At 51.7% G+C, this 22,092-nt stretch overlaps 1 protein-coding gene across 1 annotated transcript; it reads right to left on the bottom strand.

Moving 5' to 3' along the window:
* Positions 1 to 886: 886 nt before the first annotated feature.
* On the bottom strand, positions 887 to 21,810 carry LOC123816080 (DNA dC->dU-editing enzyme APOBEC-3D-like). Its single transcript, XM_045834815.1, is given in 15 exon segments — positions 887 to 961; positions 10,706 to 10,820; positions 11,049 to 11,346; positions 11,865 to 12,018; positions 13,027 to 13,141; positions 13,370 to 13,667; positions 14,169 to 14,325; positions 15,330 to 15,444; positions 15,673 to 15,964; positions 17,161 to 17,311; positions 18,318 to 18,432; positions 18,661 to 18,889; positions 18,892 to 18,951; positions 20,143 to 20,293; positions 21,537 to 21,810. Coding segments are annotated over 15 exon segments (2,268 nt in total). The 5' UTR covers positions 21,554 to 21,810; the 3' UTR covers positions 887 to 960.
* Positions 21,811 to 22,092: the final 282 nt, after the last annotated feature.

Consider the following 22,092-nt stretch of genomic DNA (forward strand, 5'->3'; position numbering starts at 1 on the left):
ACCATATCTGACAGAACATTGAACTTTCTGGAAGTCGTACAACCAAGGAGTTAAAATAGACATATTCATCCAGACTGGTAGGAGGGGCAGAGTCGGGAAACTGAAGGGAGAGGGGATGGTACAAAAAGTGGTGGCACTGGATGTATAACACATCCCGGGTACATAGGGCATCCCGAGCCCACAGGCGCCTGGCAGACCCAGCGAGGTGGTGACTGTGAAGGGAGGCACTGCACGCAAGGTTCCTGGCTGTACGGGATACATTCGAGTGCAGATAAACAGGCAAAATTGGGCAGTGACACAGACCTCGGGAAATAGAACCTTGGGACACTGATTGAAAACACCTGTGGGGGATGAGGTAGAGGGAGAAACTCCCAGCCTCACAGGTGAGTGTGTTGGAGAGACCCACAGGGTCCTAGAACATACACCAGCCCACCCACGGGAATTAGCACCAGAAAGGCCCTGTTAGTTTGGGGGAAATGGTGGAAGGGACTGAAATCTGACAGAGAGAGTAGCAAGCGCCATTGTTCCCTCTCTGTTCCCCGCCCCTACATACAACATCACAACCCAGCAACTGTGTTGCCCCGCCCTGGAGAACACCCAAGGCTCTGCCCCTCATACATAACAGGTGCAACCAGACCAAAAACAAACAAACAAACAAACAAAAAAAAACAGAACAAACAAACAAAAAAACACCAGACTGAAACCAAAATACAAATCAAAGCCTCAGAACGAATACCTTTAAGTGACCAAGAGATAGCCAGCCTATCAGATGCATAGTTCAAAGCACTGGTGATCAGGATGCTCACAAAATTGGTTGAATTTGGTTGCGCATTAGGTGAAAAAAATGAAGGCCACGATAAGAAAAATGAAGGAAAATGCACAGGGGGACTTCTAAAGACGGCAGCTTTACTCCAGGCAGCATGATTCTCGGCTTCGGTGAAGAGGAGGGGAACTCGCGGATCTGTGGAGGAACAGAGCAAGTGGCCGAGGTTACCGAAACCTTTTTGAAAACAGGACATCAAAAATTATAGCGATCATTGAAAAACCAGACAGTAAGGGGACTGCTTCAGGACAAAAGGGATCCAGGGATCAGCTCAGGGACCAGGGGCGTTGCAGTCCCCAGGCCCGGTGCACCCGGGTATGCCTCAGGACACCCGGGAGAGTGGAGTTGCTCTCCCTCCCCGGACTACGGGGATTGAGCAACATCAGGGGAGACCTTGTGACTTGAAGGCACAGAGAGGGCAGTTGGACTGGGAGAAAATCACCCAGGGGCTGTGAGCACCCACCCATAGCCCTGGGAGAAGTGAGTGCCTCCAGCCAGCATGACCAGGGGCGGCCTGGAAGTATGCCCGCACCCCCAGACCAGTGGGAGTGTGCATCTGTGGAAAACCCAGACCTCGCAGCCCCAATCCAGGAAAGGGCTCGGATGTTCTCAGATTTCTGGAGCCTGTGTTGGTGAACTGTGGAAGTGTGCGCCCCATCGGGAATCCTGACTCTCGCACTGTGAACCCGGAAGGGACACTGCGCTTAGTGTGTTCCTAGAGCCTGAAACTCAAATAATTGGTGAGTGTGCATGCCCTTTTACAATCCCCAGAGATGGCATCGTGAATCCAAAAAAGTTGCGGGTGCTTCCTGAGATCATAGAGCTTGCCGTGGTGGAATTTGGGGGAAGGGCACGTGTCTTTGCAATCCCGGGACCTCGCATCCTGAAAGTGAAAAGATTCAGGAGCCCTGCGGGGCCACGGAACACGGGAGACCAGGGCAGTGAGCTCCAGAGAGGGTGCTCGGGAGCGCCCAGGGTCCTGTAGGGGAAAGTCAGATTAGCCCTGGGGAGAGCGTCCTGCTAGCCCTGAGGATAGTACCTGAGATACTTACTGAGATTTGACTGGGAAGAGTGATAAGCATTTCAAACGCCCCTCAGCCTGCTGAAGCCAGCAAGATCAGAAAAACTGGTCTGGCCAGTTAGACACCAACAAGAGGTGTTTTTGTTTTGTTTTGGTTTGGTTTGGTTTTTTGGCTATTGTTGGTTGATTGATTTTATCTTGTGTTTTAAGTGACTTTTTATTTTTCAATTCTTATTATTTTTATATCTCTCAATCCCTTCTGTTTCTCTTCCATTCATCCTAGTATTATTCCTTCCACTCCAAATTTATCTCTCGTACACTCCATCTTCTGCTTTTTTTCCTTTTTTTTTTTTGATCTTGCAACTTACTGCAAATTTGTATTATCTTTTTCTCACTTTTCTAACATTTTTTGTTTTAATAATATTTTGGTATTCTTTTTCCTTCTGTGCAATCTTCTTTGCTTCGCTGGTTATACTGTCATTTGATAGGTTCCCCCTGTTACCTCAGTCACAGTGTGTTGATAATTTACTATCCGTCATCTGTGTTCCATTAATACACATCTCAAGGTTCTATACTCCTTATTCTTGTTTTCTGGATCTCATCAATTCTGCTACAAGACTGTTGCTTTAATATTACTGTAAATAAGACCTAGTTCATACAATTGTAAATACTACTCAACACCCCTACCTGATCTCAGCCCACTTTGCAATTCCCTGAACTATACTATTGTGGGGGTTCCCTCTATTGTTTTACACACTACTCCTATTCTCTAATCTTTATTCCAACCCTACCTTAGAATCTGACATCCCACAGCCTCACAGCTTTCTAAATCCAACTAACAATTCTTTCATCCCCAATAAAAGTCTTACCTTCTTTCCACCCTTTCTAAAACATGGATAGTGGGGTGGAGGATCACGGTTAACACTGTAAGGAGCCAAAGGATAAGCCATCTCTTCTCTACTGGCTGCTAATGTAAATATCATAGTATACTGTCTTGCTGTCTTAAACCATTTTGCCTTACTTCTCCAACTGATCACAAAAACGAGTAGGGGGAAGTTGTGAACACCAGGATACACAAAGGAGACTGCACCACTGAATCTCTAGGTATTCTACCACAGAAGTTCACACCATAATCACAGGGAACCAGAACAGATCAATTTAAGAAACAGAGGCTAACAAGAAGAATCCCACAAACAATGAGAAAACAAAGAAACAATCTCTAAATGAAGGGAAAGGAGGAAGCCTCAGAAAAAATGCTAAATGAAATAGAGGCAACTGAACTCTCAGATATTGAGTTCAAAACAATGACTATCGGGAAGTTCGATGAACTCACAATGAGCTACCAGAAACTACAGGGAAGCTACAACGATCTCACTGCAAACTATATCAACATGAAAAATGAAATAGAAACCCTCAACAAGGGCCAAGAGGGAATGAAGAATGCCATTTCTGAACTGAGGAACACAGTAGAAGGAATGAAAAGCAGGATTGATGAAGCAGAAGATCGGATTAGCAAGCTAGAGGAAAAAGTAGAAAACAACACCCAGAAAGAGCAAGAAAAGGAAAAGAGGCTCAGAAAGAATGAAGAGGGATTAAGAGAAATGCAAGACAATATGAAAAGTAATAATATCCATATAATAGGGATACCAGCAGGAGAAGAAGAAGAGCAAGGGATAGAAAACCTATTTGAAAAAGTAATGAAGGAAAACTTCCTTAATTTGATGAGAGAAAAAGTCACACAAATCCAGGAAACACAGAGAGTCCCAATCAAGAGGAACCCAAAGAGGCCCACCTCAAGACACATCGTAATGAAAATGGCAACATTTCAAGACAAAGAGAGAAGATGAAAGGCAGCAAGGGAGAAACAGGAAGTAACATACAAGGGAGCCCCAATAAGGCTAACAGCTGACGTCTCAATGGAAACATTCCAAGCCAGAAGACAATGGCAAGAAATACTCCAAGTAATGAGAACCAGAGGTCTGCAACCAAGGCTACTTTACCCAGCAAGGCTCTCAATCAAGATAGAAGGCCAAATAAGAAGCTTCTCAGACAAAAGAAGTCTAAAAGAATACACCTCCACCGAACCAGCTCTGCAAGAGATTCTAAAGGGACTGCTTTAAGGAAGGGAAGGAAAACAGAGAGAGAGAGAGAGAGGAACACACGAACATAAAAAAACAATTAATAAGGACCTATCCATAATAACCTTAAACGTAAATGGATTAAATGCTCCAATCAAAAGACATAGAACAGCTGATTGGATGAGAAAACATGACCCACACATATGCTGCCTACAAGAGACCCACCTCAGGATAAAAGACCTGCACAGGCTTAAAGTGAAGGGCTGGAAACAAATCTTCCAAGCAAATGCACAGGAAAAAAAAAAAGCCGGGGTAGCAATACTCATATCAGACAAAATAGGCTTCCAAAAAACGCCCATAAAGAGAGACCCAGAAGGTCACCTCATAATACTCAAGGGAAGAATCCACCAAGAAGACATAAACATTGTAAATATATATGCACCCAACATAGGAGCACCCAAATACATAAAGAAAATCGTAGAGGACCTCAAGAAAGATATGGACAGCAACACAATTATAGTGGGGGATTTTAACACCCCACTATCAAACATGGACAGATCTTCCAAACAAAATATCAACAAAGATATTGTGGCATTGAACAATACCCTAGAAAAAATGGACTTGACTGATATATTCACAGCCCTCCATCCCAAAGAAGCTAAATACACATTCTTTTCAAATGTACACAGAACATTTTCAAATATAGACCACGTGATAGGACACAAAACAAGCCTCAACAATTTCAAGAAAATTGAAATCATACCAAGCATTTTCCCAGATCACAAGGGACTGAAGCTAGAAATCAACCCCCCAAAAAAACCCAAAACACTCAAAATCATGGAGATTAAATAGCATGCTATTAAACAATGAATGGGTCAAGAATGATATTAGGGAAGAAATCAAAAGGTTTCTGGAAACAAATGAAAACGAACTCACAACAACCCAAAGCTTATGGGACACAGCCAAGGCAGTCCTGAGAGGGAAGTTCATAGCAATACAGGCCTACCTAAAAAAGTTAGAAACATTTCAAACAAACAACCTAACCCTACATCTACAAGAGCTCGAGTAAAAACAACAAAGACAGCTCAGAGCAAACAGAAGGAAAAAAAATAAGCAAGATCAGAGCAGAATTAAATGACATAGAGACTAAAAGCACAATTCTAAAGATCAATGAATCCAAGAGGTGGTTCTTTGAAAAGATAAACAAAATTGACAAGCCTTTAAGCAGACTCATCAAGAAAAAAAGAGAGAAGACCCAAATAAACACAATCAGAAATGAAAGAGGAGAGATTACAATAGATACCACAGAAATAGAAAGGATTCTAAGAAACTACTACGAAGAACTGTATGCCAAGAAGTTTGAAAACCTAGGTGAAATGGACAAATTTCAGAAAAATGTAATCTTCCAAAACTCAATGAAAAAGAAGCAGAAAGCCTGAACAGACCAATAAGAGTGAAAGAAATTGAAGTAGTAATCAAAAAACTCCCAACACATAGAAGCCCTGGACCAGATGGTTTCACAGGAGAATTCTACAAAGCATTTAAGGGAGAGTGAACCCCTACCCTTCACAGACTATTCCAAAAAATCCAAAAAGATGGAAGACTCCCAAACTCTTTTTATGAGGCCAACATCATCCTAATTCCAAAACCAGATAAAGACACAACAAAGAAAGGAAACTTCAGGCCAATATTGCTGATGAACATTGCTGCTAAAATCCTCCACAAAATACTGGTAAACCGCATCCAACAATCCATTAAAAAGATCAGACACCATGACCAAGTGGGATTCATACCAGGGATGCAAGGATGGTACAATATTCGCAAATCAGTAAATGTAATACATCACATAAACAAAAGCAAAGACAAAAACCACCTGATTATATCAATAGATGCAGAAAAAGTGTTTGATAAGGTACAGCACCCATTTATGATAAAAGCACTCGGCAAAGTGGGAATAGAGGGAGCATTCCGCAACATAATACAGGCCATATATGAGAGACCTACAGCCAACATCATACTCAATGGGCAAAAATTAAACTCTTTTCCACCAAGATCAGGAGCAAGACAAGACTGTCCACTTTCACCACTTCTATTCAATATAGTACTGGAAGTTTTAGCCACAGCCATCAGACACTAAAAAGAAATAAAAGGCATCGAAATCAGAAAGGAGGAACCAAAACTGTCACTGTTTGCAGATGACATAATAGTGTACATAGAAAATCCTATAGACCTCACCAAAAAACTGCTTGACCTAATAAATGAATTTGGCAAAACAGTGGGATACAAAGTCAATATCCAGACATCAAAGGCATTTCTGTACACCAACCATGAAACAGCAGAAGCAGAAATCAAGGAAAAAATCCCATTTGAAATAGCAAAAAATAAATAAATAAATAAATAAAATATCTAGGAATAAACCTAACCAAAGAGGTAAAAGACCTGTATTTAGAAAACTACATAACATTCAGTAAAGAAATCAAGGAAGACACAAACAAAAGGAAACATATACTGTGTTCATGGATTGGAAGAATTAATATCATCAAAATGTCCACACTACTCAAAGCAATTTACACATTCAATGCAATACCTGTTAAAGTACCAATGGCTTATTTCACAGACATAGAACAAACAGTTCAAATATTTATATGGAATCATAAATGACTCCAAATAGCTGCTGCAATTTTGAGAAAGAAGAGTAAAGTAGGAGGGATCACAATACCTGACACTAAACTATAGTACAAGGACACTGTAATCAAAACAGCCTGGTACTGGCATAGAAAGAGGCACATGGACCAATGGAACAGAACAGAGAGCCCAGAAATAAACCCAAGTCTCTATGGTTAATTAATATTTGACAAAGGAGACAGCAACATAAAATGGAGTAAAAATAGCCTCTTCGGCAAATGGTGTTGTGAGAACTGGACAGCCACGTGCAAAAAAATAAAACTCGAGCACCAACTCACACCTGATACAAAAATAAATTCAAGGTGGACAAAAGACTTAAATATAAACCATGACACCATTAAAGTCCTAGAGGAGAACATAGGTAGGAAAATCTCAGATATTTCACGCAGAAACGTTTTTACTGACATGTTTCCTAGAGCAAGGGACATAAAGGAAAGAATAAACAAATGGGACCTCATCAAAATTAAAAGCTTCTGCACAGCTAAAGAAAACAGTATCAAAATTACAAGAGAACCAACTGTATGGGAAAACATATTTGCCAATAATACCTCAGACAAGCGTTTAATCTCCAAAATATATAAAGAACTCACAAGACTGCACTCTAAGAAGACAAGGAATCCAATTAAAAAATGGGCAAAGGACTTGAACAGACACTTCTCCAAGGAGGACATACAGAAAATCCAAAGACACATGAAAGGATGTTCAATATCGCTAGCTATCAGAGAGAGGCAAATTAAAACCACCATGAGATACCACTTCACACCAGTCAGAATGACTATCATAAACAAAGCAACAAACAACAAGTGTTGGAGAGGTTGTGGAGAAAAGGAGACCCTAGTACACTGTTGGTGGGACTGCAGACTGGCACAACCACTATGGAAAGCAGTATGGAACTTCCTCAGAAAACTGAAAATGGATCTGCCTTTTGACCCAGCATTCCATTGCTGGGACTTTGTCCTAAGAACCCTAAAACACCAATCCAAAAGAACCTATGCACCCCGATGTTCATAGCAGCACAATTTACAATAGCTAGGTGCTGGAAGCAGCCTAGATGCCCATCAGTAAATGAATGGATCAAAGAACTATGGTACATTTACACAATGGAATTCTATGCAGCAGAAAGAAAGAAGGAGCTCCTACCCTTTACAACAGCATGAATGGAGCTGGAAAGCATTATGCTAAGCTAAAGAAGCCAGGCAGTGAAAGACAAATACTATATGATCTCACCTTTAACAGGAACCTAAACAACAAAAGAAAGAAACAAGCAAAATATAACCAAAGGCACTGAACTAGACGACAGGCTGGCAGTGACCACAGGGGAGAGAAGAGGGAATTTCAGGGGACAATGGGAAGGGTTTACAAGAACAAATTTAAAGGACATATGGACAACAACTAGGGGGAGGGTGGTAATGGGAGGGAAGAGGAGAGGGTTGGGTGGGTGGGCTGGGTTGGGAGTAAAAGGCAGAAAACTGTACTTGAACAATGATTAAAATAAAATTTAAAAAAATAGGCACAGGGAACCAATAGTGATGGGAAGGAACCTGGGACTCAAAACAATAGAGTGGACCAGAAGGAAGAAAGAAACAATCAAACAGAAAAGAATGGAGAAATAAGAATTCAAAAAAAATGAGGAGAAGCTTAGGAACCTCAAGGACATCTTGAAATGTTCCAAAATCTGAATTATAAGGGTACTGGACGGGAAGAGGAAGAGCAACAAGTGGAAAAGTTATTTGAACAAATAATAAAGGAGAACTTCCCCAATCTGGCCAAGGAAATAGATTTCCAGGAAGGCCAGGAAGCTCAGAGAGTCCCAAAGAAGTTGGACCCAAGGAGGAACACACCAAGGCACATCATCATTACCTTAGCCAAGGTAAAAATGAAGGCGAGAATCCTAGAAGCAGCAAGAGGTAAGGGAACAGTAACCTACAAAGGAGTTCCCATCAGACTGTCAGCTGATTTCTCAAAAGAGACCTTGCAGGCAAGAAGGGGCTGGAAAGAGGTATTCCAAGTCATGAAAGCCAAGGACCTCCATCCAAGATTGCTCTATCCAGAAAAGCTTTCACTTAGAATGGAAGGGCAGATCAAATGCTTCTCAGATAAGGTCAAGTTAAAGGAGTTCATCATCACCAAGCCCTTATTTTATGAAATGTTAAAGGGACTTATCTAAGAAAAAGAAGATAAAAATATGTAGAGTAAAATGACAGCTAATTCACAATTATGAACAACCACACCTAAACCAAAAACAAACTAAGCAAACAACTAGAACAGGAACAGAACCACAGAAATGGAGATCACATGGAGGGTTAGCAACAGGGTAGTGGGAAGAGGAAAGAGGGGGAAAAGGTACAGAGGATAAGTAGCATAGATGGTAGGTAGAAAATAGACAGGGGGAGGGTAAGAATAGTATGGGAAATGTAGAAGCTAAAGAAGTTATGACACATGGACATGAACTAAGGGGGAAGGTGAGTGAGAGACGGTGAGCAGGGTGGAGGGCAGTGGAGGGGGAAAATGGGACAACTGCAATAGCATAGTCACCTTTATATATGTAAAACTCTTTGCTTTCTGTTCTGCTTTTGGGAAGGTTCTGGTAACCCCCACCCTCACAAGCTCGATCCTACTGTTACTATAAAATTTACTGAGAGTCAATGTAAATTCACCACTAATTTTTTTCTGCTTCTTCTCCACTGCAATCCCCAGGAGGCAGCCCCACCGAGGGTGCCCCAGGTGTGTCGTGGGAACGGATGCAGAGGAGTGGAGTGTGAGGGGGCCTGGGAGTGCCTGGGGCACAGCGTCTGCAATGGACGCAGTAGGGTCATGGTCAGGCTGGATGGCACCTGGGAGTCAGACACATGGGCCAAGGCTCCAGCTTGTACCAAACTCACTCAGAAAGCTCCCCGGTCGCTGTGTGGCTCAGCTGGGTCCCCCACCCAATCAAGAGTGCTAAGGTCCCACCCACAGAGACTCAGAATTGGGACTGCATTGCAGAGAGGACCTGCCGAGAGGTGATCAAATTTAAATAAGACGCTGAGAGTGGACCTCATCTACCTTGACTGGTGCCCTTGGAGGAGGAGAAAGCTGGGACACAGAGAGGGACCCAGGGGCTCCCCAGCAGCCACCCAGAGAGGAAAGGCCACAGAAGGGCAGAGGGAGGGGGCGGCCATCTGCAGCAGAGAGACAGGCCCCAGGAGCAACCTCCCTGCCAACACCTCGACCTTGGACATCCAGCCTCCAGACTGCCTCCAGCTGAGCCACCCAGGCCGTGGAGCAGTGACGGAACCACCCCCAAACAGCAGGTGTGTGTGCCCCCCGTGCGAGGAGCCAGAACACCGAGACACCGGAGCTGCGGTCACTGAGGCTTTATTGGATTCAGCCGAAGGGAGAGAAGAGGAGGGCCAGACCTCTCCCAGTTCTCTCCTCCAACAACCGGAAATTCGGTGTTTTTATGCCGCTGGAAGAGGGGGACGGCGGCTCCGGAGACCTGGAGAGAAGCCTGTGTTCCCTCCAGCTCAGACCGGGCCTGTTCCCGTCAGACCTGGGCCCGCAGCTGGGCTGGGCTCCCAGGGACACAGTCTTCCTTCCTCAACAGGCCCGGGAAGCCCCCTGGGACCCTGAGGTCATCCCCTGCTCAACAAGGAGACAGCACCTTCTAACCACACTTCTGACCACCTTCCCAAGTCTAAGGACTTGAGCAGGAAGAGCTGTCACCCCGGGGGCGCCGGCCTGACTGACAACACAACCCCTGGACTGCAGCTGCCCCAGAGGCAGGGGCACTCAGGTGGCCCGGGGCCGGGCCTCAGAGCCCCTGAAGGAGGCCCTGGCAGCCGAGTGCCGTGGCTCTCTGCTTGTCACACTGCTGCACTTGGTGCCCATTGTGTGCAGTTAATGACAGGGTTTGGTTAGTGTGGTGACATGGGAGGGCCCCTTAAGGGGTAGGGCTCCCTCCCTTTGGGAGAGGGAGGCCTTGAGGGCTGACAGGTAAATGGGTGTGTGGGGTCCCTGAGAGATCAGAGAGGCAGAGAAGACAGAGCTCAGGTGCAGGTGGTGGAGGGAGGGGGAGCGGGAGGAACAGAAGGGGGAGGGGGCTGAGGGAACACTTACCAGACGATTTCATGAAGCTTCTCAACCAAATCATAATAATTTCGACGAAAAACCTTCCAGTACCTGCAGGACATTCCTCCGTTGTCCACAAAGTTGTCCCAACAGTATTCAAAATCTGATGCAAAGAGGGGAGACAGCAGTCAGGTCAGGCCAGGGAGCCTCTCTGTCCTGACCCTGCCCTGGCCTCGCCCCTCAGGGCCTGGTGTCCTCCCTGCAAGACACCATCACTCCTGCCTCAGATTCCCACGTTCCCCTTCCACTCGCTCTCCCTGGGGAATTCTAGGTGCCCCCGAGCCTGGTCCGATCCCCAGGACAGCCCTGCGCCCACGCCCTCTGCTCTCACCCTCGGGAGACATCACAGCCACCTCGATCCCCGCCTGGTCCAGTAGTCGAAGCCCCTCCTGCTGGTCCTGGTCATCACACTTGTACAGGCGGGAGGCAAAGATGCTCAGGCTGACGTTCTCGTGCTCCCCCAGGAAGCTGACCACCTCCTCTGCACACTCGAAGCAGAGGCTCCAGGACATGTACCAGGTGACACAGTAATCCGCATGAGGAGACAGAAGTGTGTCATAGAACCAAGAGAGGAAACGCTGTTCTGCGTGGAGAGGCTCCTCCGGGTAGACGTGCTGAAGGTGGGAGGGCTGGTGGGTGGAGGAACAGGGCACAGGGGTATCAGGGGTTGGCTGCAGGCTGGGGGGCGTGCTCTGCCTCTGCTGAGGCTGCGTCCTCCTCCAGGGAGATCTGGGCCCAGCTTCAGAGCAGACTGGGGACTGGCTGGCGGGGGTGGGGGTGGTTTACACCCTGGGGTTCAGAATTGCTGGGTCAGGAGGAGTCAGGGGTGTGGTTGGGCAGGACCCAGCCAGCAGTGCACACCTGGGGCCCCCTAAGCAGCTGGGGCTCAGCAGGCCCGACTCTCTAAGGTGCCCTTCCCTCCAAGACCGCAGAGGCCCTGGCTGAGGGGCAGACTGACGGGCAGCAGATGCTCTAAAAGCGGCCCCGTGGGCCAGGCCAATGGCACAGTGCATGGGGATTCAGGGGTCAAGTGGGGACATGAAGGCCTAAAACTGAGGACAATGGTGTGGGGAGGAGGCTCTGGCATTTTACATATTATAGTTTTTCCACCTCCTTCCCTTTGGTGACAGTATCATGGCTCCTGTACCTGGTTTCGAAAGACCCCCCAGTAGTAGGCGTTGGGAGAGTTGTACTTTCTTTCTTCCACCTGGAAGCAGATGTAGGTGTTCTGCACAGGGGCAAGTAGCAGGTTGTGGAAGTTAAGGATGTAGGTGTTGGGAGGTAATGTGTCCATTGGTTTGCTGGAGATGAGAGAGAAAACCGAAGATGCAGAGTGTTCCTAGGGCTTTCTCCCATCTGGTGTCTCCTAAACAGAGGCGCCTGGAGCTTCTGGGTGCTGTGCCTCCTGTCCCCCTTCCACCCAGGACGACCTGCCTCCTCCCAGCCAGGACGACAGGTAGAGGAAGAGGAGGGGTCTGCAGGGACAGCAGGGACCGTGTCCTCTCCTGCAGGACCCCGGTTCTGCTGCTGCCAACGGCACACACCCACCCCTGCCTAAGACTCCTGGCCACTCATCCCTAAACCTCTGGAAAAAAGGATAATAAAACTGCCTTTACCCCCCATAAATAGCCTTTAGTATTGTGGTTCAAATCATGGCTCCATTTCACTTATACAGGCTTATTTTCAAAATAGCAGGCTAACACCTAAAATTTCACTTAGATGAGGCCTGTTCCGATCAGACCCTGGGCCTGCAGCTTTCTGGGCTCCCTGGGACTCGGTCTTCCTTCTGCAACAGGCTCGGGAAGCCCCCTGGGACCCTGAGGTCATCCCCTGCTCGACAAGGAGACAGCACCTTCTAACCACACCTCTGACCACCTTCCCAAGTCAAAGGACTTGAGCAGGAAGAGCTGTCCCCCCAGGGGCGCCGGCCTGACTGACAACACAACCCCTGGACTGCAGCTGCCCCAGAGGCAGGGGCACTCAGGTGGCCCGGGGCCGGGCCTCAGGGCCCCTGAAGGAGGCCCTGGCAGCCGAGTGCCATGGCTCTCTGCTTGTCACACTGCTGCACTTGGTGCCCATTGTGCTCAATTAATGACAGGGTCTGGTTAGTGTGGTGACATGGGAGGGCCCCTTAAGGGATGGGGCTCCCTTCCTTAGGGACCACGAGGCCTTGAGGGCTGACGGGTAAATGGGTGTGGGGGGCACCTTAAGGATCAGAGAGGCAGAGAGGACGGAGCTCAGGTGCAGGAGGTGGGAGGAGAGGGAGAGCGGGAGGAACAGAAAGGGGAGGGGGCTGAGGGAACACTTACCAGACGATTTCATGAAGCTTCTCAACCAAATCATAATAATTTCGACGGATACCCTTCCAATAGCAGAAGGCTATTCCGCCGTTGTCCACAAAGTTGTCCCAACAGTATTCAAAATCTGATGCAAAGAGGGGAGACAGCAGTCAGGTCAGGCCAGGGAGCCTCTCTGTCCTGACCCTGCCCTGGCCTCGCCCCTCAGGGCCTGGTGTCCTCCCTGCAAGACACCATCACTCCTGCCTCAGATTCCCACGTTCCCCTTCCACTCGCTCTCCCTGGGGAATTCTAGGTGCCCCCGAGCCTGGTCCGATCCCCAGGACAGCCCTGCCCCCACGCCCTCTGCTCTCACCCTCGGGAGACATCACAGCCACCTCGATCCCTGCCTGGTCCAGTAGTCGAAGACCCTCCTGCCGGTCCTGGTCATCACACTTGTACAGGCGGGAGGTGGAGATGCTCAGGCTGACGTTCTCGCACTCCCCCAGGAAGCTGACCACCTCCTCTGCACACTCGAAGCAGGGGCTCCAGGACATGTACCAGGTGACACGGTAATCCGCATGAGGAGACAGAAGTGTGTCATAGAACCAAGAGAGGAAACGCTGTTCTGCATGGACTGGTTCCTCTGGGTAGAGGTGATGAAGGTGGGAGGGCTGGTGGGTGGAAGAACAGGAGGGGGTCAGGGGTTGGCTGCAGGCTGGGGGGCGTGCTCTGCCTCTGCTGAGGCTGCGTCCTCCTCCAGGGAGATCTGGGCCCAGCTTCAGAGCAGACTGGGGGCTGGCAGGCGGGGTGGGGGTGGTTTACACCCTGGGGTTCAGAATTGCTGGGTCAGGAGGAGTCAGGGGTGTGGCTGGGGAGGATCCAGCCAGCAGTGCACCCCTAGGGCCCCCTAAGCAGCTGGGGCTCAGCAGGCCCGACTCTCTAAGGTGCCCTTCCCTCTAAGACCGCAGAGGCCCTGGGTGAAGGGCAGCAGATGCTCTAAAAGCGGCCCTGTGGGCCAGGCCAATGGCACAGTGCATCGGGATTCAGGGGGTCAAGTGGGGACATCAAGGCCTAAAACTGAGGACAATGGTGAGGGGAAGAGGCTCTGGCATTTTACATATTATAGTTTTTCCACCTCCTTCCCTTTGGTGACAGTATCATGGCTCCTGTACCTGGTTTCGAAAGACCCCCCAGTAGTAGGCGTTGGGAGAGTTGTACTTTCTTTCTTCCACCTGGAAGCAGATGTAGGTGTTGTTCTGCACAGGGGCAGGTAGCAGGTTGTGGAAGTTAAGGATGTAGGTGTTGGGAAGCAATGTTTCCATTGGTTTGCTGGAGATGAGAGAGAAAACTGAAGATGCAGAGTGTTCCTAGGGCTTTCTCCCATCTGGTTTCTCCTAAACAGAGATGTCTTGACCCCGTGCGTGCTGTACCCCCTTCTTCCACCCAGGACGACCTGCCTCCTCCCAGCCAGGACGACAGGTAGAGGAAGAGGAGGGGTCTGCAGGGACAGCAGGGACCGTGTCCTCTCCTGCAGGACCCCGGTTCTGCTGCTGCCAACGGCACACACCCACCCCTGCCTCAGACTCCTGGCCTTCATCCCCAACCCACTGGAAAAAAGGATAATAAAACCGCCTTTAGCCCCCATAAATAGCCTTTAGTATTGAGGATCAAATCATTGCTGCCTTTCACTTATACAGGCTTATTTTCAAAAGAGCAGGCTAACACCTGAAATTTCACTTAGATGAGGCCTGTATCCCTCAGACTCTGGGGACCACAGCTGGGCTGGGCTCCCAGGGACTCGGTCTTCCTTCTGCCACAGGCTCGGGAAGCCCCCTGGGACCCTGAGGTCATCCAGTGCTTGACAAGGAGACAGCACCTTCTAACCACACTTCTGACCGCCTTTCCAAGTCAAAGGACTTGAGCAGGAAGAGCTGTCACCCCGGGGGCGCCGGCCTGACTGACAACACAACCCCTGGACTGCAGCTGCCCCAGAGGCAGGGGCACTCAGGTGGCCCGGGGCCGGGCCTCAGAGCCCCTGAAGGAGGCCCTGGCAGCCGAGTGCCGTGGCTCTCTGCTTGTCACACTGCTGCACTTGGTGCCCATTGTGTGCAGTTAATGACAGGGTTTGGTTAGTGTGGTGACATGGGAGGGCCCCTTAAGGAGTGGGGCTCCCTTGCTTGGGGAGAGGGAGGCCTTGTGGGCTGACGGGTAAATGGGTGTGTGGGGCACCTTAGGGATCAGGGAGGCTGAGAGGACAGAGCTCAGGTGCAGGAGGTGGGAGGGAGGGGGAGCAGGACGGAACAGAAGGGGGAGGGGGCTGAAGGAACACTTACCAGAGGATTGCTTTAAGCTTGTAATCCAGAGCATAATAATTTCGACGGATACCCTTCCAATACCAGAAGGACATTCCGCCGTTGTCCACAAAGTTGTCCCAACAGTATTCAAAATCTGATGCAAAGAGGGGAGACAGCAGTCAGGTCAGGCCAGGGAGCCTCTCTGTCCTGACCCTGCCCTGGCCTCGCCCCTCAGGGCCTGGTGTCCTCCCTGCAAGACGCCATCACTCCTGCCTGTGATTCCCACGTTCCCCTTCCACTCGCTCTCCCTGGGGAATTCTAGGTGCCCCCGAGCTTGGTCCGATACCCGGGACAGCCCTGCCCCGGATCCCTCTGCTCTCACCCTCGGGAGACATCACTGCAAGCTCAGCTCCTGCGCCGGCCAGACTACGAAGCCCCTGCCGGTATTCCTGCTTATTGCCGTAGTAGAGGCGTGAGAAAGTCATGCGCAGCCGCACATGCTTGTGCGTGTGCAGGAACTCGGCCACCTGCTTTGCACACTCCACACAGGGGCTCCAGGACATGTACCAGGTGATGTCGTATTGTTCCCCAGGGCCCGGGGTCTTCTCCAAGGGTGACTCCTTGAACCAGTTCAGGAAGCAGATTTCTGCATGGACTCTTGTCTTTGGATAGAACTGGCAGAGAGGGACAAGGGAAGGGGACACGCTTGGCTGTCAGAGCAGGCTGTGGCAGGCCTGAGGGGCTGGGGACCAGGGCACAGGAAGCAACCATCTCAGGGGCAGGCTGTGGATCCGTTTGTGCTTTCTCAGCCCCTCCCCCCCCCTCTGTGCTCATTTGGCCTCCACTCCCGCACTCATCCATGAACTCCAACACCCATTCTCCCCGCCCTTCCTCCTACAGGCGTCCTGAGCGCCTGCCCCTGGCTGGCCCTCTGGTTCCCCGGGTGCCGTCCGCTGGGGACGGCCGGGGAGCTGCTTTGTCCACAGGCGGTCCATAGCCACACGCGTCTACCATGTCGTGACCTGTGGCTCACCCAGATTGAGACGTGGGGCAACTGTGTAACACACACCTCCTGTCAATGACTTAGTGTGAAGAAATAGAGTAACCTCTCTCCGAGGAACTTTTGTGTTGACTGTGTGTTGAAATAATGCCTGAGCGCTATTACAGAGACACGCCAGCATGACATTCATCAGTTTCTCATAAAGTCAGAACGCTGGGCACAGGAAATGGTTAAATGCACGAGTGATCTCGTTGCCCGTCCACAGGGTGGTCCCACTGCAGTGACAGCTGTCATCCCATAATGATTCCTCCCCACAATGGGCTCTGAGTGGTCTGTAGCCTGGTGGAGGTGGGAGGGCTGGTGGGTGGAGGGACAGGGCACAGGGGGTCAGGGGTTGGCTGCAGGCTGGGGGGCGGGGTGTGCTGAGGCTGAGGCTGAGTCCTCATCCAGGGAGACCTGGGCCCAGCCTCAGAGCAGGCAGGGGGCCGGCAGGGAGTGGGGGTGGGTTCTGCCCTGGGGGTCACACCTGCTGGGTCTGGAGGAGTCAGGGGTGTGGTTGTGGGAGGACCCAGCCAGCAGAGCACCCCCTGAAGCCCCCTAGCAGCTGGGGCTCAGCAGGCCCCACTCTCTAAGGTGCCCTTCCCTCTAAGACCGCAGAGGCCCTGGGTGAGGGGCAGACTGACGGGCAGCAGATGCTCTAAAAGCAGCCCCGTGGGGCAGGCCAATGGCACAGTGCATCGGGATTCAGGGGGTCAGGTGGGGACATGAAGGCCTAAAACTGAGGACAATGGTGAGGTGAGGAGGCTCTGGCATTTTACTTGTTTACTTTCCACATGGGTGCCTTAGATGACCGAATTGTGGGTCCTGTACCTGGTTTACAAAGACTCCTCTGGCCAAAGGGACAGTTGAATGGTTTCCTTGCACTTCGTAGCAGATGTAGCAGCCATTTCGACCTTTGGGGGTGGGCTCGTTTGAGAAGTGAAAGTTGAAATAGTTCACATACAACTTCTGAATTGGGTTACTGGGGACGAGAGAGACGACAGAAAACACTCAGTGTCCCCTGTGCTTTCTGCCATCCACTTTCTCCTGAGAGGGACCCAGGACCCCTGGGTGCTATGCACACCCTCCCCCTTCCACCCAGGATGCCCTGCCTCCCACCAGCCAGGACCACAGGCAGAGGAAGAGGTGGGATCTGCAGGGACAGCCAAGACCGTGTCCTCTCCTGCAGGACCCCGGTTCTGCTGCTGCCAACAGCACACACCCACCCCTGCCTCAGACTCCTGGCCACTCATTCCCAACCCACTGGAAAAAAGGATAATAAAACCGCCTTTACTCCCCCAAAATAGCCTTTAGTATTGAGGTTCAAGTCATGACTGCCTTTCACTTGTACAGGCTTATTTTCAAAAGGGCAGGCTAACACCTGAAATTTCACTTAGATGAGGCCTGTTCCCATCAGACCTGGGCCCGCAGCTGGGCTGGGCTCCCTGGGACACAGTCTTCCTTCTGCAAGAGGCTCGGGAAGTCCCCTCGCACCCTGAGGTCACCCCCTGCTCGACAAGGAGACAGCACCTTCTAACCACACCTCTGACCACCTTCCCAAGTCTAAGGACTTGAGCAGGAAGAGCTGTCACCCCGGGGGCGCCGGCCTGACTGACAACACAACCTCTGGACTGCAGCTGCCCCAGAGGCAGGGGCACTCAGGTGGCCCGGGGCCGGGCCTCAGAGCCCCTGAAGGAGGCCTGGCAGTCGAGTGCTGTGGCTCTCTGCTTGTCACACTGCTGCACTTGGTGCCCATTGTGCTCAGTTAATGACAGGGTTTGGTTGGTGTGGTGACATGGAAGGGCCCCATTAAGGGGTGGGGCTCCCTTCCTTGGGGAGAGGGAGGCCTTGAGGGCTGACGGGTAAATGGGTGTGTGGGGTCCCTGAAGGAGCAGAGAGGCAGACAGGACAGAGCTCAGGTGCAGGTGGTGGGAGGGGAGAGGGAGTGGGAGGGAGCGGGAGGGGCAGGTGGCAGAGGGAACACTTACTAGACAAATTCATGAAGTTTCTCATCTTGAGCATAATAATTTCGACGGATACCCTTCCAATACCTGAAGGACATTCCTCCGTTGTCCACAAAGTTGTCCCAACAGTATTCAAATACTGATGCAAAGAGGGGAGACAGCAGTCAGGTCAGGCCAGGGAGCCTCTCTGTCCTGACCCTGCCCTGGCCTCGCCCCTCAGGGCCTGGTGTCCTCCCTGCAAGACGCCATCACTCCTGCCTCAGTTTCCCACGTTCCCCTTCCACTCGCTCTCCCTGGGGAATTCTAGGTGCCCCCGAGCCTGGTCCGATCCCTGGGACAGCCCTGCCCCATAACCCTCTGCTCTCACCCTCTGGAGACATTACGGCCACCTCGGCCCCTGCGCCAGCCAGACTACGAAGCCCCTGCCGGTATTCCTGCTTATTGCCGTAGTAGAGGCGTGAGAAAGTCATGCGCAGCCGCACATGCTTGTGCGTGTTCAGGAACTCGGCCACCTGCTTTGCACACTCCACACAGGGGCTCCAGGACATATACCAGGTGATGTCGTATTGTTCCCCAGGGCCCAGGGTCTTCTCCAGGGTGACTCCTTGAACCAGTTCAGGAAGCAGATTTCTGCGTGGACTCTTGTCTTTGGATAGAACTGGCAGAGAGGGACAAGGGAAGGGGACACGCTTGGCTGTCAGAACAGGCTGTGGCAGGCCCGAGGGGCTGGGGACCAGGGCACAGGGAGCAGCGGTCTCAGGGGCAGGCTGTGGACCCGTTTGTGCTTTCTAAGCCCCTCCCTCCCCCTCTGTGCTCATTTGGCCTCCCCTCCCCCACTCATCCATGAACTCCAACACCCATTCTCCCCGCCCTTCCTCCTACAGGCGTCCCGAGCGCCTGCCCCTGGCCGGGCCTCTGGTTCCCCGGGTGCCGTCCGCTGGGGACGGCCGGGGAGCTGCCTTGTCCACAGGGGAGTCCATAGCCACACGCGTCTACCATGTCGTGACCTGTGGCTCACCCAGATTGATACGTGCGGCCACTGTGTAACACGCACCTCCTGTCAATGATTTAGTGTGAAGATAGAGTAAATTCTCTTGGAGGTACTTTTGTGTTGACTGTGTGTTGAAATAACCCCTGAGCACTATTACAGAGACACACCAGCATGACATTCATCAGTTCCTCATAAAGTCTGAACGCTGGGCACAGGAAAAGGTTAAATGCATCAGTGACCTCGTTGCCTGTCCACTGGGGGTTCCCCCTGCAGTGACAGCTGCCATCCCATAATGATTCCTCCCCACAATGGGCTCTGAGTGGTCTGCAGCCTGGTGGAGGTGGGAGGGCTGGTGGGTGGAGGGACAGGGCACAGGGGGTCAGGGGTTGGCTGCAGGCTGGGGGGCAGGGTCTGCCTCTGCTGGGGCTGCGTCCTCCTCCAGGGAGACCTGGGCCCAGCCTCAGAGGAGGCAGGGGGCCAGCAGGTGGGGGTGGGTTCTGCCCTGGGGGTCACACCTGCTGGGTCTGGAGGAGTCAAGGGTGTGGCTGAGGAGGACCCAGCCAGCAGCGCCCCCCCTGGGGCCCCCTAAGCAGCTGGGACTCAGCAGGCCCCACTCTCTTTGGTGCCCTTCCCTCCAAGACTGCAGAGGCCCTGGGTGAGGGGCAGACTGATGGGCAGCAGATGCTCTAAAAGGGCCCCGTGGGCCAGGCCAATGGCACAGTGCATCGGGATTCAGGAGGTCAGGTGGGGACATGAAGGCCTAAAACTGAGGACAATGGTGAGGGGAGGAGGCTCTGGCATTTTACTTGTTTACTTTCCACATGGGTGCCTTAGATGACCGAATTGTGGGTCCTGTACCTGGTTTTCAAAGACCCCTCTGGCCAAGGGGATAGTTGAGTGGTTTCCCGGCACTTCATAGCAGATGTAGCAGCCATTTCGACCTTTCGGGGTGAGCTCGTTTGTGAAGTGAAAGTCGAAATAGTCTGCATATAATTTCTGCATCGGGTTCCTGGGGACGAGAGAGACGACAGAAAACACACAGTGTCCCCTGGGCTTTCTGTCATCCGGTTTCTCCTGAACAGGGGCCCAGGACCCCCTGGATTGGTGCCCTCCCTGCTTCTACCCAGGATGTCCTGCCTCCTCCCAGCCAGGACCACAGGTAGAGGAAGAGGAGGGTCTTCAGGGACAGCAGGGACCGTGTCCTCTCCTGCAGTTCCCCGGTTGTGCTGCTGCCAACAACACACACCCACCCCTGCCTCAGACTCCTGGCCACTCATGCCCAACCGACTGGGGAAAAAGAATAATAAAACTGCCTCCATCCTCCCAAAATAGCCATTAATATTGAGGTTCATATCACCCCTCACTTTTCACTTATACAGGCTTATTTTTTAAAATATTAGGCTAACACCTGAAATTTCAGGCTCACACTACTGTTCTAAGAGTTCCATGTATGTGAACTCCAGTCCTCCCCAAGTCTAGGGGCGTCACCCCGTTGTACAGAGACAAAAACAGGGCAAGACAAGTAGTGGCTGGTGGAGTGCAGGGCAGGGGAGTGACAGAGCAGGTCCCCTGCCCGGGCAGAGCCCTGTCCAGCACCAGCAGGACGGGAAGGGCAGTGTGTGCCCTGGGGGGTGAGGTGCCTTTTGCTACCCAGTTGTGCATGGAGAGCCTTTCTCCTGACCGTGGGCAGCCCTGTTCTCCACTCTAGCTGCTGGTCGCTACGCTTACACACGCCAAGGACGTGGCCGTGTCTGGGAGCAGAGTGGCTCACTCTTGTGCTCACAGTGGGGCCGTCTGGGGGAGCTCAGGGACCTCCTGGCCCAGGGAGCTGCTGTCACAGGGTGCGTGCGGTGGGTCAACAGCACAGAAAATGGATGGAAGTGCTTCCACCTACACTGACCCACTGTCGCCCGTCCCTTAGTTTCATTGTAGTTGACAAGAGTGAGCAGAAAAGGCTGTAGCTGGGACAGTCCCCACAGGCAGGCAGGGGACAGCCCAGCCCTACAGACAGGCAGCCTGAGAGGAGGACCAGGAGGACACAGCCAGGGGGCATTGTGGGAGGAACCATTCAGCAGCAGGAGTGGTGGCATTCCCAGAGCAGGACACAGACCCCCGATGCAGAGGGAGCTGAGGGAAGGAGCCCAGAGGGAGGAGAAGCCAGGCTGGTGGTCGGGTGGACGAGGCTGAGCACAGACCCCGCAGGGCCCACCGTGTAGGAAGGGGCCACAGGGGGACAGAGTGGGCAGCGGTACCTGGGCCAGGGCTCCATGATGTCGACCTCCTGCTGGGCTGTTTCTCTGCTGGTATCTGCCCCCAGCGCTGGCTCTGCCTTTCTGCTCAGAGGGCTCCTGCTTCAGGAAAGTCCCTTGTCTGAGGTCTTCCGCCCTCTCAGCTGAGGCCCCACCTCCCCCTGCATGGGCTGCAGGGTGGGGGGGCCCTGGGCTGGGGGCCTCCTGTGGTTCTGACCCACCTTCCCCGCCTCCTGTGCCCTGCCTCCTGGCACAGCTCCTCCCCTGCTGGGCACAGGCCCCTCTGGACAGGAGGACCAACAAAGGGAAAGGGAAAGTGAGGATGACAAATAGGGGGTAGGACAGGCCCTGCTGGAGGGAGCAGGACAGAGGTCCTACTCCCCTGGGAGGGGCCTCCTGGAGCCCCTTCCACAACCCACCCCCAGCCCCAGTCCACACCCAGTTTTCACCCCTCGAAGCCTGTTGAAGGGTGCAGGTGAAGAGAAGGCTGGACCTGGGTCAGGGACGGATGTGCCTGGAGTTCCTGGTTCTGGGTGAGGCATCTGGGAAGTCCCCTCGG

Source organism: Phyllostomus hastatus, unplaced genomic scaffold (assembly GCF_019186645.2).
Source record: "Phyllostomus hastatus isolate PE091 unplaced genomic scaffold, TTU_PhHast_1.1 phas_contig_198, whole genome shotgun sequence".
NCBI classification, from domain to species: Eukaryota; Metazoa; Chordata; class Mammalia; order Chiroptera; family Phyllostomidae; genus Phyllostomus; species Phyllostomus hastatus.